Source organism: Tricharina praecox, assembly GCF_024521635.1.
Source record: "Tricharina praecox strain CBS 144465 chromosome Unknown BZA05scaffold_9, whole genome shotgun sequence".
In the NCBI taxonomy this organism is placed as follows: Eukaryota; Fungi; Ascomycota; class Pezizomycetes; order Pezizales; family Pyronemataceae; genus Tricharina; species Tricharina praecox.
In genome coordinates, this window is record NW_026250411.1 from 1,249,750 (window position 1) to 1,262,935 (window position 13,186).

Sequence of the window (13,186 nt, forward strand, 5' to 3'; positions counted from 1 at the left end):
GCTACATCACTATCATTCTCTTCATACACTACGTTCCCGTCTACGAGACTCCGTCATCGTGACAGCGGCAGATGGCTAAGAGAGCATACGACCCCGCCATGCCTGCCATGCCCGCCAACGTTGGTGCGCTCTACTAACCACATTCGTCTTCTCCCGCCGACAGGAGTCCTCCTTCACTTCCTCCTCTTGCCGGTACCTCCTCCCACAGCTCCTCCACACCAACAGGAGATAGGATCGCTGAGTAGGAAGGTGTGAGTATCTATATCGGCATTCAACTTCATCAAAACAGCCGGCTTGTGACGATAGCTTCATGTAAGATGTAGAGGTTCGCGAGGAGTATTTGCAGCAAAAGAGATGAGATGGCGATTGCGATGCTCCGGCTCAGCAGTTAAGCTAGCTTTGCCTACAAATCAGGCTGTCTTCAATCTAAGTTTTTTCCAGTAGCACGGTTACATCCAAGCCACCTGCAGTAACGCTATTCCCCACCAGCCGTCTTACTGTAGCAAGATAAAATCCTATATTTTTGTTACTGTAAGTCATTCCTGGTGTCATCTTGTGAATTGACTCAGTAATTACCAGAGTCATCTCGCCGATTGACTCAATCATTCCTGTTCGATGACTAGTCATTGCAGGAATTGACTAAGTCATTCCTTGAGTCATTTCACGGATTGACTCAGTCATTCCTGTTGGATGACTTAAGTCCTTTTTCATCCCCACCCCCACCAAACTCCCATTACACCCTCCTGTGGCAGCTCCCATCGCTCCCCCACACCGGAAAACAGGAGAAAAATGCCAAGACAACGTTTAAATTGTCGAAACGTGACGACAACGATAGAAAAATGCCAAGAAAACGCTTAAGTGAGCACCAACGATATATCTCGAACTTGTGTTTTTATATTTCCACCAGTTCCTGTTTACTTAAGCGTTAGATCAACGTATGAAAATTCACACATTGTCTGGCTTTTTGCTGAGTTTACAATTTAAAATGGGTGTATTGTCTATCATTATATTATTTCCGCATCGTTCTACGTGGCTCACGTTATTCTAGATGCAATAGTTGCGGAATAGTTGCGCAATACCGCGGGGCCGCTTGTGAAATCTAATGATCGCGCAATCATTTCCCAGCCCACCGCTCACGTTTATAAAACCCCCCTTTTTTTACAAGGGTAGTTACCTAGTATATACCTAGTATCTACAGTGCCTACACAGGCGATTAATTCACCGGATATATACGTGATCCTCGTTGACGTGCTGTAGGCCCGCAGGACCGTAGCTTCAAACACGTACGTACGTATGTGCCTACACGTCTTTTGCAGGAAACGTTGAAGCGGAGAAGAGGAGAAATTGCGAGAGAGAGAGAGAGAGAGAGAGAGAGAGAGGATCGAGTGCGCTTAGAGTTGAAACGCTGGTGGGAGCTTTTCGGCGGTACCGAAGCGCCAGGGGTGGGGGAATGGTGGGGGAATGGTGCGGTTCGAGGATCGGAAGGGAACGATGGAAGGCAGCACACTATGTAGGTATGTACAGCAGGTGCCGTTCGGAGGTACCGAATCGCTTTCTTTCAGGGACAGGTCCGTATTGTGGTCGAGGTCTAGGTTCGACCGTGTGTAGGTACTCTATACCCAGTATGCAGGTTGGGTACCCAGGTATGCACGAAGGTATGAATATCTCCATCAGATTTTGCTCACGAAGAGTGTCTGGTGATAATAATTATAATTACGATGATGATGGCGATGCACTCCGCTTGCTCAGCATCTCACGAGTGTGCCCTTCGTAGCCCCCACGTATGTACCTAGATATGCAAGGCCTTTTACACTACCGGTAAAGCGACCGTATCGCAGTTTACTCTACCAGATGCTCAATCAACGAGCTGCGAGCATGCGGGCGCAACGCAAAGTCAGCGAGACCTTCACCGGAACTGATGGTGGTGGTGGTGGTGGTGGTGGTGGTGGTGGTGGTGGTGGTGAAAGTCAGCTCTCCAGACCACCTCCACTGCCCCGCACGCGCTGCCGCCGGGAAGCTGGCAGGCAGGTATGTATGCACAAGTAATCGGTTGACTACCTCCTACATACATAGTACCTAGGTCCTACATGTCCCCTCTCTCTTCCGAATCGCCAACTCCGCACACTACCGAGAGAGTACAAATAAAATCCATCCAACCGCTGGAAGCCGGTGGTGGTGGGTGTTTCCGACTCAAGCCTCAGGGTACTTACTCTAGTATCTAGGTTAGGTATATAGTACTCTACATGACTAACTATCCTGTCACCTGTACGACCGATCAGCTCAGCGCTGCTAAATTTAACCTCGCCTGCATCCGCGATTCCGTGACTATCCTACCTAATCCATCCATCTAGTTACTCTAGTTATGTACTCTACTTTACTCTACTTTACTACTACTAACTATAAGCATGCACTGCGTACGGTTAGGCAAGGCAAGACGGCAGGCTGCGATAATAGAGTATCTAGACGGTATGTACCCAGTGCACTCAGCACTGGCCTGAAGAATCGTTATTGTAGCACACTCGCAATATCTCTACGCGAAACCGTCCCCGCCAATCACTGGGCGGGTATGTACTAGTATAGGGTGACACGCGAACGGAGGAGGGGCTGGCGACCTATTATTCCATCCTTCATCGTGGCGCGCGCACCCTTCCTTCCACGCCTTTGTACAAGGGAGGTGGGTATCTACCGATATTATTACATGGGTGGGGAAGACAATGCTTATTTGCAGCCTCTCTGCTCCGCTTCTCAACACCACTTGATTTTACTTGTCGTCCGTCTTTGTCGTCTTATGTGCATCCGTTGGCCGGATCCATCTGCTAAGTGCCCAGTGCCCCATCCACACCTCGTACATAGATACCCAGAATACGACAGGTATCGTACATCCATTCATTCATAGATCGTCCACTCCGCCCACTCCGCCCACCCTCTTCTTCTTCTTCTTCTTGTTCTTGTTCTTCTTCTTCTGTTCTTCTCCCAATCTCTCCGCAAAACTCCCCACCGGACAGAAAAATGCGTCCACCCCGCTCCCTTCTCGCCTTCTTCGCCGCAGTTCTCACCATATCGACAACCCACGCCCAAGACCTCCCGGAAACCCTCTACTTCGTCCCCTTCTGCGCGCACGGCTGCATCGCGACCTTCCTGCCAGCCTACATTTCCGCGCCGTTCTCGTCGTGCCAGACGTGGGCGGGGAACACGAACCCGACCGTCGCCGCGGCCGAGACCAGCGCCGAAAAGATCCGCGCCCAAATCGCGGGATGCGTCTGGGACGGCTGCGGCGCCGAGGCTAATCAGGACGCTGGTTTCCAGGAGGCCCTGGCCGGCGTGTGTCCGCCTGCGAGGACGCCGAGTGCTAGTTCGAGTGCTAGTCCGAGCCCGACGCCGACGCCGACGACGACGCCGGCTCCGGTGCAGGCCGTGGAGGATGTTGATGATATGGAGGAGAAAGATGCGCAGCGGCAAGGCTCGTCGTCGGGTGGAGGCCTGGCGCCCGGCGCAATCGCCGGCATCGTCCTGGGCGTACTGATCTTCCTGACACTCGTCGCCGCAGCGGTATTCTTCTTCCTCCGCCGGCGCTCGCAGCGGCGGGAGACGCCGCATCAGCACTCCGAGACGAGGGAATTCGTCGAGCCCAAGGGCTGGCACAATCTTTCGAGCGGGAACGCGAGCACGAGCACGAGCACCACGCCGTCGCCGCCGCCGGGTGCACCTCTTTACCAGCACGAGCAGGAGCAGGAGCACGAGCCGATGCCCCCGCGACAATCCCGCGGCTTCGATTTCGCTTTCGACGTGGAAGCTACCGCGGGCGCGCACGTCAGCCCCGTGGTCTCGCCCGAACAGGAATACGTGCGTCCCATGTCCGTGCGGCCGGACGAGAACCCGGAGCTGTGGAGTCCCGTGTCGCCGGTTTCGCCAGTGATCGGCGCGTTCCCGTTCCCCTTCCCGCCGGAGGTTCGCCGTCAGGAGCAGGAGCAGGAGCAGGAGCAACAGCAGGAGGAGGAACAGGGGCCGTATGGGCACGGCATAGTGTCGATGCCGTATCTGCCCAGGAATTCAATGCTGAATCGCTCTGATTCGGTCGAGTGGAGGAGGGAGGTTGAGGAGGCGGCTGAGCGCGCGGCTACGAGAGTTGGTTTGAAGGTTTCCGAGCCCATTCTGGAGACGACGCCGGCGCCTGCGCCTGCGCCTGAAACGAGGTGGACTCGACGCGTCAGCGAGGGGGTACTGGGGAAAGCAAGAAGGGCTAGTGGTGCTGGGCGATGATGGCTGGAAGGGTTTCGGTTTTTTTTTCTTCTTTTCTTCTCTCCTGTCTTGTTTTCTCTTCTGTGCGGGCATTTTCGGCGTTTAGGGGTGTGCGGCGTTTTATGTTTTATATGGTTTCGCATGATGGATGGGGCTCTGTATTTATTTATGAGCGTGCATGGTGGCGTACGTATGAGGGAGATGGTGGTATGTGCAATGAAGTTGAATGGTAGTGGTCATGTATTTATCCTACGATCCTAAATGCCCATGATATCATGTCCAACATTTGCCTGCGAGTCTCCCTGAACCACCGCCACTGTCGAATTGCATTCCGCATTGCAGTTGCCTCCCCACAACATTCTCCTTTGTCGTCCCGCCTGAATCGTCGTGGATAAAAATCATCGGTTCACTCTCCCTCAATCGCTATGACCTCGGCCCCGAAGGTCGACCAGGAGGAGGCACTACCTCTCCGACGTTTGGTTTCCGTGCCACGATGAAGTGGCTTGAGAAAGGGCTAATCAGATACAGCTGACCCTGATGCGACGGGAGGTACTAACTGGTAGTTGTAGATATGCGCACTACGATCGCTGAGCGTACTGAGCGCGCCATCGCACACGGCCGCCGCCTGCTCACTCGTGTAGCCACCAACTCGCGTCATCAGCGCCATACCATACGCCTCGAGGCCCGTCATCAGCACCAGTCTTGCCCATCGTCCCAACTCCTTGAGAGTTTCGTCCTCCGCCCATGGACCCCACGGAAGCTTCTTGACCGTGTGCTGTATATCTACGAACCCAGCTTCGCGGCACATTCGTTTCAGCGCCGGCGCCGGATGGATGAGTAAGCCCGACTGCACAGCGCAGGCGCCGACCTTCTCCATGTAGACGTGCACCGGACCCCCGGGTATGTATGTGCCGTCGTCGCTGTGCGCGGATATGTTGTGCTCGACTATCTCAATGTAGCCGCCGGGTGTCGTGTGGTGGTATAGACGCTCGATGTAGGATTTCCAGTCGCGCATCGAGAGGTTGAGATGGCGGGAGTGGATGAAGTCGAAGTGATTCTACGTGTGAGATTAGTCTGTGCCGGAAGTGGGTTGGGACGATGAAGGACCAACGGGGGGAAATGTCCATTCGCTCTCGGCGTCATCCTGACATTTTGTGAGTGATTTGTCATGTAGGGTGTAGGAGTTTTTGATTTTGATTTTCTTACGATTTCGAACTGGCAGTTCTACTCGGATTCGTGGCTGTGTCAGCTGGAAATACCTGAGCCGGCGGGAAGCTTGGGCGTACATACCGGTGGAACCCTGAGAAAGTTAGCCAGCCAGGTGGTAAGTAGGGAGGAAGGGCAAATGCTACCATTCGGGCTGGATAGGCGACAGATCCGTGCCGATGATCTGTGAGGTCTTGGGGAGCTGGTCGGCCAGCGCGATAGCCCATATCCCAGTACCGGTGCCTACATCCAGCACTCGTGCCGGGTTGTCGATCGGAGCAAGGGTGAGCCGTCCTCCAAGGAAGACCAGGTACATGTGGTGAACAATGTCCAACCTTTGTTTTGAGTCAGCTCGGGGTCGGAAGGAGGGTAGCGGGACGGGCCGAAACGTTGGGGCGAAGAGTTTTACCTGTCTTTTTCTATCTGGAACAAAGAGAAACATGTGTTAGTCATTGGGTTGAGTTAGGTTGTGGGGTTTGATGGAGGCATGTGGGAGAAATGAGAGAATCAAACCTCGTCGTTGGGCATTAAGTAAGCTCCGTCCCTGTACCGATGGTACGTCCGTCCGTTCTCGTAGCTGACCATAGTGGTATTAGTTGCCGGCGGTACAGTTACAAGTTATATGGCTTGAGTAGTCCAGTCCTAGCCGAACATACCGGTAATCGTAGATCGACGAGGTTACCGAAAAGGTATCACCACTTTTTATTGTCAGGATCCAATCAGCTCACTTCTCATGCCTCCAGTCCCGAGCACCTGGTTACTGGGACACCTGGGAAATCACTCACTCCATGAGGTAATCAAGGGCTCGTTCGTCGTCGGCATCGGCCTGAAGTTCCATGCATCAGCTCTATTAGTGGATTGCGGGATTGAAATTACACTCTGTGGGGGACCAAAAGCTGAACGGGAGGGCTCGGGAGGGGGGAGGGGGAAAGTCCACACATACCAGCCTAGGATCGACTGCGATGGGATCGATTCCCACCACCGCCGAATTGTCGGTTGAAGATCTCGAGCTGTTCATGCCGCTGTTGTTGCCGTAATAATTTGCGGCCATGCCTCAGGGAAGTGGTGAGTGGGTAAGAATACTGAGGGAGCTCAGCGGGTGATTGAATGGCGCGGAGTTTGCGGGACTTTTGGTGTGGGAGTGTGTAGGTACGAAGGGAGGGGGGGGGATGTGGTAGCCGTCCCGAGGGTACGGTAGAGGTGGGGCAGCTGTTGGGGGGCTGTGGTGAGGCGACAGGTAAGGGGCCGAAGGTGAAGTTTTAGAGGATGCCAGGTTGTGGGACGATCGGGAGTCGGAACGGACCTTGCGCCCGGAGGGAAGTCCAAGGAGGAGTAGGAGGAAAAGGAGGGGGAAGCAGAAGCAAGAGGAGGAGAATCCGAAGGAGGAGGACAAGCAGGAGGAGGGCAGAAGGAGGAGGACGAGGACGAGGAGAGAAGAGGAGAAAGAGAAGAAGAGGAGTACGGGCCAACGATGGTAACGGTGAGGCCGAATAGCAGTGGCGATCTGAAGCTAAGGTGGGCGTTTGTCGGCCACGAATATGGCACGTATTATTTGGATGACAGGTATTTACTTGCCTCCCTGTGCAGCCCGGTAGGCGGGTCTGGTGCTCGATGATTGAGTGGAGGCGGTAAGAGCCACGCAAGGGGATAGGTATCTTCAGGTATCATACATACGAAGCGATGCACCCGATTCTGCAGCGAGGTGGATATGGAGGTGGTGGTGGCGGCGGGGGGTTTCCTCCTGGAGAAAACGCAAGCAGCACAAGAAACCCAGCTGGCGGGATCCAGCTGCTTTTTCGTGTGTAACCCCAATGGAGTGGATGCGCCCTGCCTGCGCTCCACCACCTTATCCGCTCCCGGTATCTGATATTCGTGGACCTATATACATGCCGGTACTCTAAGTACTCTGCGTACTGCCACCAGTGCCCCTTCCCGCAGAAGATGTATGGTAGCTGGAACGATCGGCCAGTCTGCCTTGTCACTTACCTACGCTCGTTCTCCATCTCGGGACCAAAACATACCTACCGCCGGGCCGTTCAATTCTTACCGACCGTCGTCATCCGTCGTCCTCCGTTCTCACATTCCGACCGTTGTTTCCCCCAGTTCTTACCGACCAGAGTCGTCGCCCTGTTCCACCTCCTCCTCCTCCTCCTCCACCTCCCGCACCGGTGATATCTGCTCTCGATGCGACTCCTCGGTCCAGATTGTGCTCATTCTGAGGAGAACAGCCCTTCTCTGCTGGCTTCGTGGGGGCTTCCCCGCTTTCTGTTCGGTCAACACATCATCACTGAGACCGGTGCTTGCAGGAGGAGATAGATGCTAACTAAGGACAGATATACCCTGGACTCTGCAGCCGGCTTGCCTCCTCGCTAGCCTACACCTGCCAACTCGGTACTGCCCAGCTAATCCGGCGTCCTCCACCCCCCATGCAACCCGGACTCTAGCCTTACAAAATTTCCAAAATGCGGCGGGCTAGGCAAGTCCTTACTTCATGATCGGTTGTGTACTCTGCGAGTTGTTGAGCTAGTAACCAGAGCAAGTGGTGCTAAAATGGAGGGCAGGATTGGTGGAAAAGTGGGAGCCTTGCCCGTCCGACCTAGGTACGGTAGTTGTCGGTGTTTGACCACTTGGGTCATATACGGTGCATACGGTGCGAGTCTGCCAGAACTAGATGCGTGAGAGCTATCGATCGGTTCCACGATCGAATCTTGGACACCGCTTTGCACGCCGAGCCTCGACATCTTGCCAGTCGAAGGGGATGGGATGATGGCCAGTAGAGGAGGATAATGGCTGGTTGAGGAGGATAATGACCAGTCGAGAGCATAATAGCCAATGGAAAAGGGCAATAGTCGGTCGAGGAGGATAATGGCCAGTGGAAGAGGGTAATATTCGGTCGAGAAGGATAATGCCAATCGAGGAGGATGATGGCCGGCCGAGGAGGATTCGACGGTTCTGAACCTTTCTCCGTTTACGGCATGTCTTTCTCTGTTTACGGCATGCCTTTCTCTGTTCAAGCCATGTCTTTCAACAGTCCATTGAGCCAATCGGAAGTGACAGCGGTCGACCGTATCGTGACGGCGTTTGAAACCTGCAGCGGCCTCCAGAAATGACGTGTCAGATGGAGACGATACCAGCGCGGTACGCGAACGAGTTTAAGCGCCTCAAACGTGGTGGCCCGGGATCGTAAACTCAAAGATATGTATAGATATATTCGACGGAGGTGTGGTCCTATCTGGGAATCATTCTTACTGGATGATGACCACGGTGGCATGCGATACCCTCGAACGGGTATGTAGGACCCGCATGATGGGATTGTGATTGCGATGATGATATGGTGATGATGTACATAATATGTAGTTCTCATTAAGGGGTCACCTGTTTCAAGACTCAACCAAAAAAGCAGAAAATGTTTGCTCTATACGAGCGGAAGGCGTTAGGTAACTGAAGACTGTCATCTTCAGCTGTAATCCTCACCAACCTCTCCACCGAACCCACACATCCGTCACCACATCGCCATCGGTCACGAAATACCACCCATGCCCGTTACCCGCAATGCAGGCATGCTGTGGCCAGACCCTAACTTTCATACCCACACTCAACTCCATAGGCTCTCCGTCGCCTTCAACTGTTAATATGGCATGTTCTTGGCTGATCCTTCCGACAACCCATCCACTCTTCGCGACGCCATCCCACGATTCTCCATCCTTCCAACCGGTCACAAGCCCCCACCCGGGGTAAACACCCTCCATCCCACCCGGCTCGCGACCCAGAGCAGTCGTCCCGAATGCAACCAATGCCTCCCGACGGTCAGGATACACACTGACCACTTCTACCATGATCGTAAGCGCGACATCGGCGAGACCCAAACCGGCTGGCCGTGTCGCAAGTTGCTGCAGATCCAGCAGCGTGTAGACGCCTGCGTGCAACTCGAATCTCCACTGTCCTCCGCCTATCTGCTGAAGATTTGCCACGACCCCTTTGATTTCAGAAGCACTCAATGCCGTTGGCGTGGCGCCAACCGAGAGGACCAATTGCCGCTCTTCATCGTGCGCCGTTAACTGGGCCCCGGAGATAACCGTGTTGAGTTCCACTGCCAGCAACTGCATCGATTCCTGCGCGCTGGTGCTGCTGTACGAGTGGCCAGCATGCGAGTAGAATCCAACCAGCGACACAGCTCCCGTCTTCTCCGCTGCGGCAATCGCCTCCAGCAATAGTTTCAGTTCGACCGAGGTGGTTGCCAGTCCCGCACGATGGTACCCGTTGTCGAGCTTGACGAAAACGCTCAACGGACCGCCTTCGGTCGGTGGAGCGGGAAGCTGTGCCGGATGGTCGATCATCACGGAGATGGTCAATCTCGGGTTGCGGGAACGCAGAGCGAGCAGCCGCGATTGCGCCGAGGGTGCAAGAGGAACTCCATACAGGATGTCCGTTACGGTCCCGTCGCGCACGAGCGGTTCGAGCGCTTCGGCTTCACGCACGGTCGAGACGATCACATTCCCCGTGCCGAGCCCCGAAAGTTGTAGTCGCGTCACCTCGGTGGTCTAGCGGGGTTGGCAGGTTAGCCATGTCGCCGCGAGTTTCAGGAGGATGAGGAACCTTGTGCGTTTTGACGTGCGGACGCAAGCCGATGTCCAGGCGCTGCGCGACGTCCACGAGACGAGCGCAGTTACGACGCACTGTGGGCTCATGCAGGATCGCACATGGAGTTGGAAGCTCACGCAGCGGACGGCCGATGAACTGGGAGAGCGACGATACGTCGGCCGAAGGATAGAGGGCACTCATGGGTGGTTCGTGTTTTCCTTTGAGGAAGCGGGAACTGCGGGGAAGCGAACATGATGTCATCCGTGGGTGCATGACAGTCACGTGCCCTCGGAGAATTTTAATTTGCGGGCTTTTCATAGCGGCGACAGATTTAACTTTTAGGTATCGAATCGAATTTAGGACCCTCATGACGCATCGAAAGAAAGGCTCCGACAGACTCTCGTGCTTTCCTCGCTTTCCTCGGCCGTCGAAGGAGGTGCTCTCGCACTCAACACCGACCATATCGGAGACTTCCCCAACCGCGCCAATAATCCACGCCAATGCCGCCGGAACCGTGGTGCTGCGAAGAATTTTGCTTCCAGAACTTGCTTACCAGCGGTAACTAGTGCCTACCGCTGCCTCCGCATGACTTTGCCCACAACAGGCTACATACGATGATACTACTCCATATACGGCACCCTATCGATTAAAGCCAGAACATGCGGAAGCGCTATGCTCGACTTCACTCTGAACTTCATATTTACAGCTTTTTTTGTGTGGCCCGAACCTTCTTGGATCGATGAAAAGCTTGAATTCTACGTAATTCTAAGAAAACGGGCGTGGACTGGGATAAACGGCATGATAGGCGGATTTTTTACTTTTATTTTGTTTCGTTTCATCCTTCATTGCGCTCGACGTTGGGAGATCATGAGTTGCATGTGTACAGTTTTCGCTCCCACCGTGTCCGACCGCTGGCCGTAAGCTGGATGTGGGTTCACGGTGGCTCTCCGCCCCGTCCTATCCAGCGAAGACAAAAAGAGTGTGAGAAAGACAGACAGAATGGAAGGCAGAGCGACGACAGAGTGAAAGAAGGGAGGAAAGAGAGGGATAAGGGAAAAAAGAAGGAAGGAAAGCACGAGAAATAAAAAGAAAAAGGATGAGAAAGAGACAGAGACCGGTTAGAGCCACTAGGTAAGTACAAGCCTGTCCATCCTCCAACCAAGGAGACCATCCAATCCAACTCCTCGTCCCGGCCCGATTCTTTTTCCCACTCCCGGCGCTCTGATTTCCGTCGCTTTTCTTCCGCCCTGGGCCGAACGCATCCCAATCTATCGGGGACGTTTTCTTGGTACCATCTTATGCTGTGCCCCAGCTCGCATTAGGGATGAGGTCAGGAGGGGTTGGGTGGAAGGAATAGCTGGGAGTCTGCCGCCACCACACCTTCGCTTTTCGCATTTTCTGACCGTTCTGCTCTTTTTTCTACCAGCTGCTCTCGCCCATTCGTTTCTTGGTCCTGCTATGTGGTATGATGATAAGCGGATGAATGTACGCACGCTGAACGCAATTAAAGCGAGTGACAAAGCATGCACATCTGATGGCGAAAAGGCGTGACCAAAGTCACATGAACTCAAGGGACTATTAAGCTATTGCTATTATACAGGAAATTCCCAGTCGAGCTCATGACTTCCATTTAAGCAAGACAACGATGACTTGCTCCAATCGATGACGCTCTTACTCAATGACGCTCTCGATGTTCTCCTCCTTGACAGCAGCCGCCTTGCCAGTTTTCTCATTTCTGATCTGTCAGAAATACTCGCATCAGCGTCTCCATTCTCATTACATGTTCACTCGACAGCCTCCTCCTCCGCGCCTGTGCGCCCCGCTGCGGACTCTGCTGCCCTCATCGCCACACGTATCTTGTCCATTCTCGCCACGGAGGGGGGACTGGACGTGGAGCGGTGGTCGGGGTACCGCGATCGCAGATCGTGGGTGGACGATGACCGGCGCTGACGTACCTCGTATCTAGGATCCTTCTCGCTGGCCTGAACGGTCACCTGCGCATCGCCGGCCTGGGTGGGCTCCGTGAGGACGCGCTCGATCTTGCCGACGCTGGTGGAGGTGCCGGTGCGACCTACCACACCGAACGGATGTGTCAGCATTGTCCCGGCAAGAGGAGGCTGGATACGGACCACCGATGGGGTGATACTCGACGCGGGCTCCTTCGCTGTACTTAGGCATGTTTTTGGAGTCGTTAGTTCGAAATGGAATATGGGTGTTTGATCGTGCTGGATGGAATGCTGTGCTGTACTTGGGTGTTGTTAAAAGTGTCTGGATGATTGTCCTTGATGATCGATGAAACGGGTTTATATACGTCTGCTCGAAGGAAGGAGACGTCATTATCTGCTGAGGTCACAGTGAGGGCGGCCAGGAGGTGGCGGAATGATCATTGTGATGTCAGATGGTGTGAAGTGCACACAGTAACAAGAGTCTGTTAATCGGCCGCAGAGTGCAATTATCGTTTGAGAACCATTCTCGTCGGTTGCAAAATAAGATGGGCTCAGGTCGCCAAAGGCCCTCCGACGGAAAGATGGCGTAGTCTTCGGTCCGTGCCCATATGGTCGAAGCTCCGCTTCGCACTCGCACCGCCGCCGTGTGGTATCCGAGTCCCCATAATTCCACGGCTTTTGTGTAGGGCAAGCGGTTGCGATCTTTCTGTTTTTAGCAGAAAGCTAGTCGAAAGGGAATGGTACTATGCCTGCCCATTCACGGAGAGCTTCTCATTTCTCCAGCACCGCAAGACAAATGCTTTTGCGCGATGACAATGATCAGGATCCAGATCGGAACACATAAGCACGGGCAAGAAAAGCAGTGCAGGTCATGCCGGAGTAGGTACTTGACTCTTGAGCGAGTGTTGTGGCTTGGATTGCGGAAAAGCCTACGCGTGGAAGCGAAAGACGACCGCGTTTACAGTGGGGCAGTTTCACATGGTAAGTTTTTGTATCCACTCCGTTGATTTCCTAACAGAACAAGCCAGGTTTCGGTAAGAGATTGGTGAGACTCGGCCAGCGCTCACCTTGATGGTATGTTTAGCCGGTCTCTGGGAGCATGTTTATGGTACTCCGCATATACTGCCAAAGATAGATGTGGAGACTTCCAGTGAAAGCTGGAGCGAGCATTCTAATCCGCTGGCTGAAAGCCTCACTTGAACTAGAGAAAGATC

General features: G+C 54.0%; 4 protein-coding genes across 4 annotated transcripts; 1 reads left to right on the forward strand and 3 right to left on the reverse strand.

Moving 5' to 3' along the window:
- The first annotated feature begins 2,673 nt into the window (after positions 1–2,673).
- BZA05DRAFT_395519 (uncharacterized protein) lies at positions 2,674–4,485 on the forward strand. Its single transcript, XM_051483449.1, has one exon. It carries the CDS (start codon positions 3,010–3,012, stop codon positions 4,258–4,260), a length of 1,251 nt encoding a protein of 416 aa, XP_051340604.1. The 5' UTR covers positions 2,674–3,009; the 3' UTR covers positions 4,261–4,485.
- On the reverse strand, positions 4,462–6,603 carry BZA05DRAFT_278171 (S-adenosyl-L-methionine-dependent methyltransferase). The gene is made up of 11 exons (XM_051480299.1): positions 6,389–6,603; positions 6,231–6,271; positions 6,102–6,143; positions 5,959–6,022; positions 5,855–5,868; positions 5,592–5,780; positions 5,530–5,539; positions 5,446–5,463; positions 5,351–5,383; positions 4,797–5,296; positions 4,462–4,741 (listed from the first exon to the last, which is right to left on the reverse strand). The coding sequence occupies exons 1-11, from the start codon at positions 6,494–6,496 to the stop codon at positions 4,663–4,665; spliced, it is 1,098 nt and encodes a 365-aa protein (XP_051340605.1). The 5' UTR covers positions 6,497–6,603; the 3' UTR covers positions 4,462–4,662.
- Positions 6,604–8,735: 2,132 nt separating this feature from the next.
- Positions 8,736–10,240, reverse strand: BZA05DRAFT_278259 (putative serine dehydratase domain-containing protein). The gene is made up of 2 exons (XM_051480300.1): positions 10,042–10,240; positions 8,736–9,986 (listed from the first exon to the last, which is right to left on the reverse strand). Exons 1-2 carry the CDS (start codon positions 10,225–10,227, stop codon positions 8,916–8,918), a joined length of 1,257 nt encoding a protein of 418 aa, XP_051340606.1. The 5' UTR covers positions 10,228–10,240; the 3' UTR covers positions 8,736–8,915.
- Positions 10,241–11,577: 1,337 nt separating this feature from the next.
- Positions 11,578–12,125, reverse strand: BZA05DRAFT_473374 (uncharacterized protein; the record flags this gene model as incomplete). The annotated part of the gene is made up of 2 exons (XM_051488066.1): positions 11,578–11,766; positions 11,982–12,125. 2 exons carry the CDS (start codon positions 12,123–12,125, stop codon positions 11,698–11,700), a joined length of 213 nt encoding a protein of 70 aa, XP_051340607.1. The 3' UTR covers positions 11,578–11,697.
- Between the last annotated feature and the right edge of the window lie 1,061 nt (positions 12,126–13,186).

Bases quoted from the DNA above. Each gene is read 5' to 3' on its own strand.
- BZA05DRAFT_395519 (XM_051483449.1), top strand. From the start codon at position 3,010: ATGCGTCCACCCCGCTCCCTTCTCGCCTTCTTCGCCGCAGTTCTCACC.
- BZA05DRAFT_278171 (XM_051480299.1), bottom strand. From the start codon at position 6,496: ATGGCCGCAAATTATTACGGCAACAACAGCGGCATGAACAGCTCGAGA. The intron at 6,272-6,388 runs GTATGTGTGGAC...ATGGAACTTCAG, and splicing joins TCGCAGTCGATCCTAGGCTG to GCCGATGCCGACGACGAACG. The intron at 5,297-5,350 runs GTTGGTCCTTCA...TCTCACACGTAG, and splicing joins GCGAATGGACATTTCCCCCC to AATCACTTCGACTTCATCCA.
- BZA05DRAFT_278259 (XM_051480300.1), bottom strand. From the start codon at position 10,227: ATGAGTGCCCTCTATCCTTCGGCCGACGTATCGTCGCTCTCCCAGTTC. The intron at 9,987-10,041 runs GTTCCTCATCCT...CAACCCCGCTAG, and splicing joins CGCACGTCAAAACGCACAAG to ACCACCGAGGTGACGCGACT.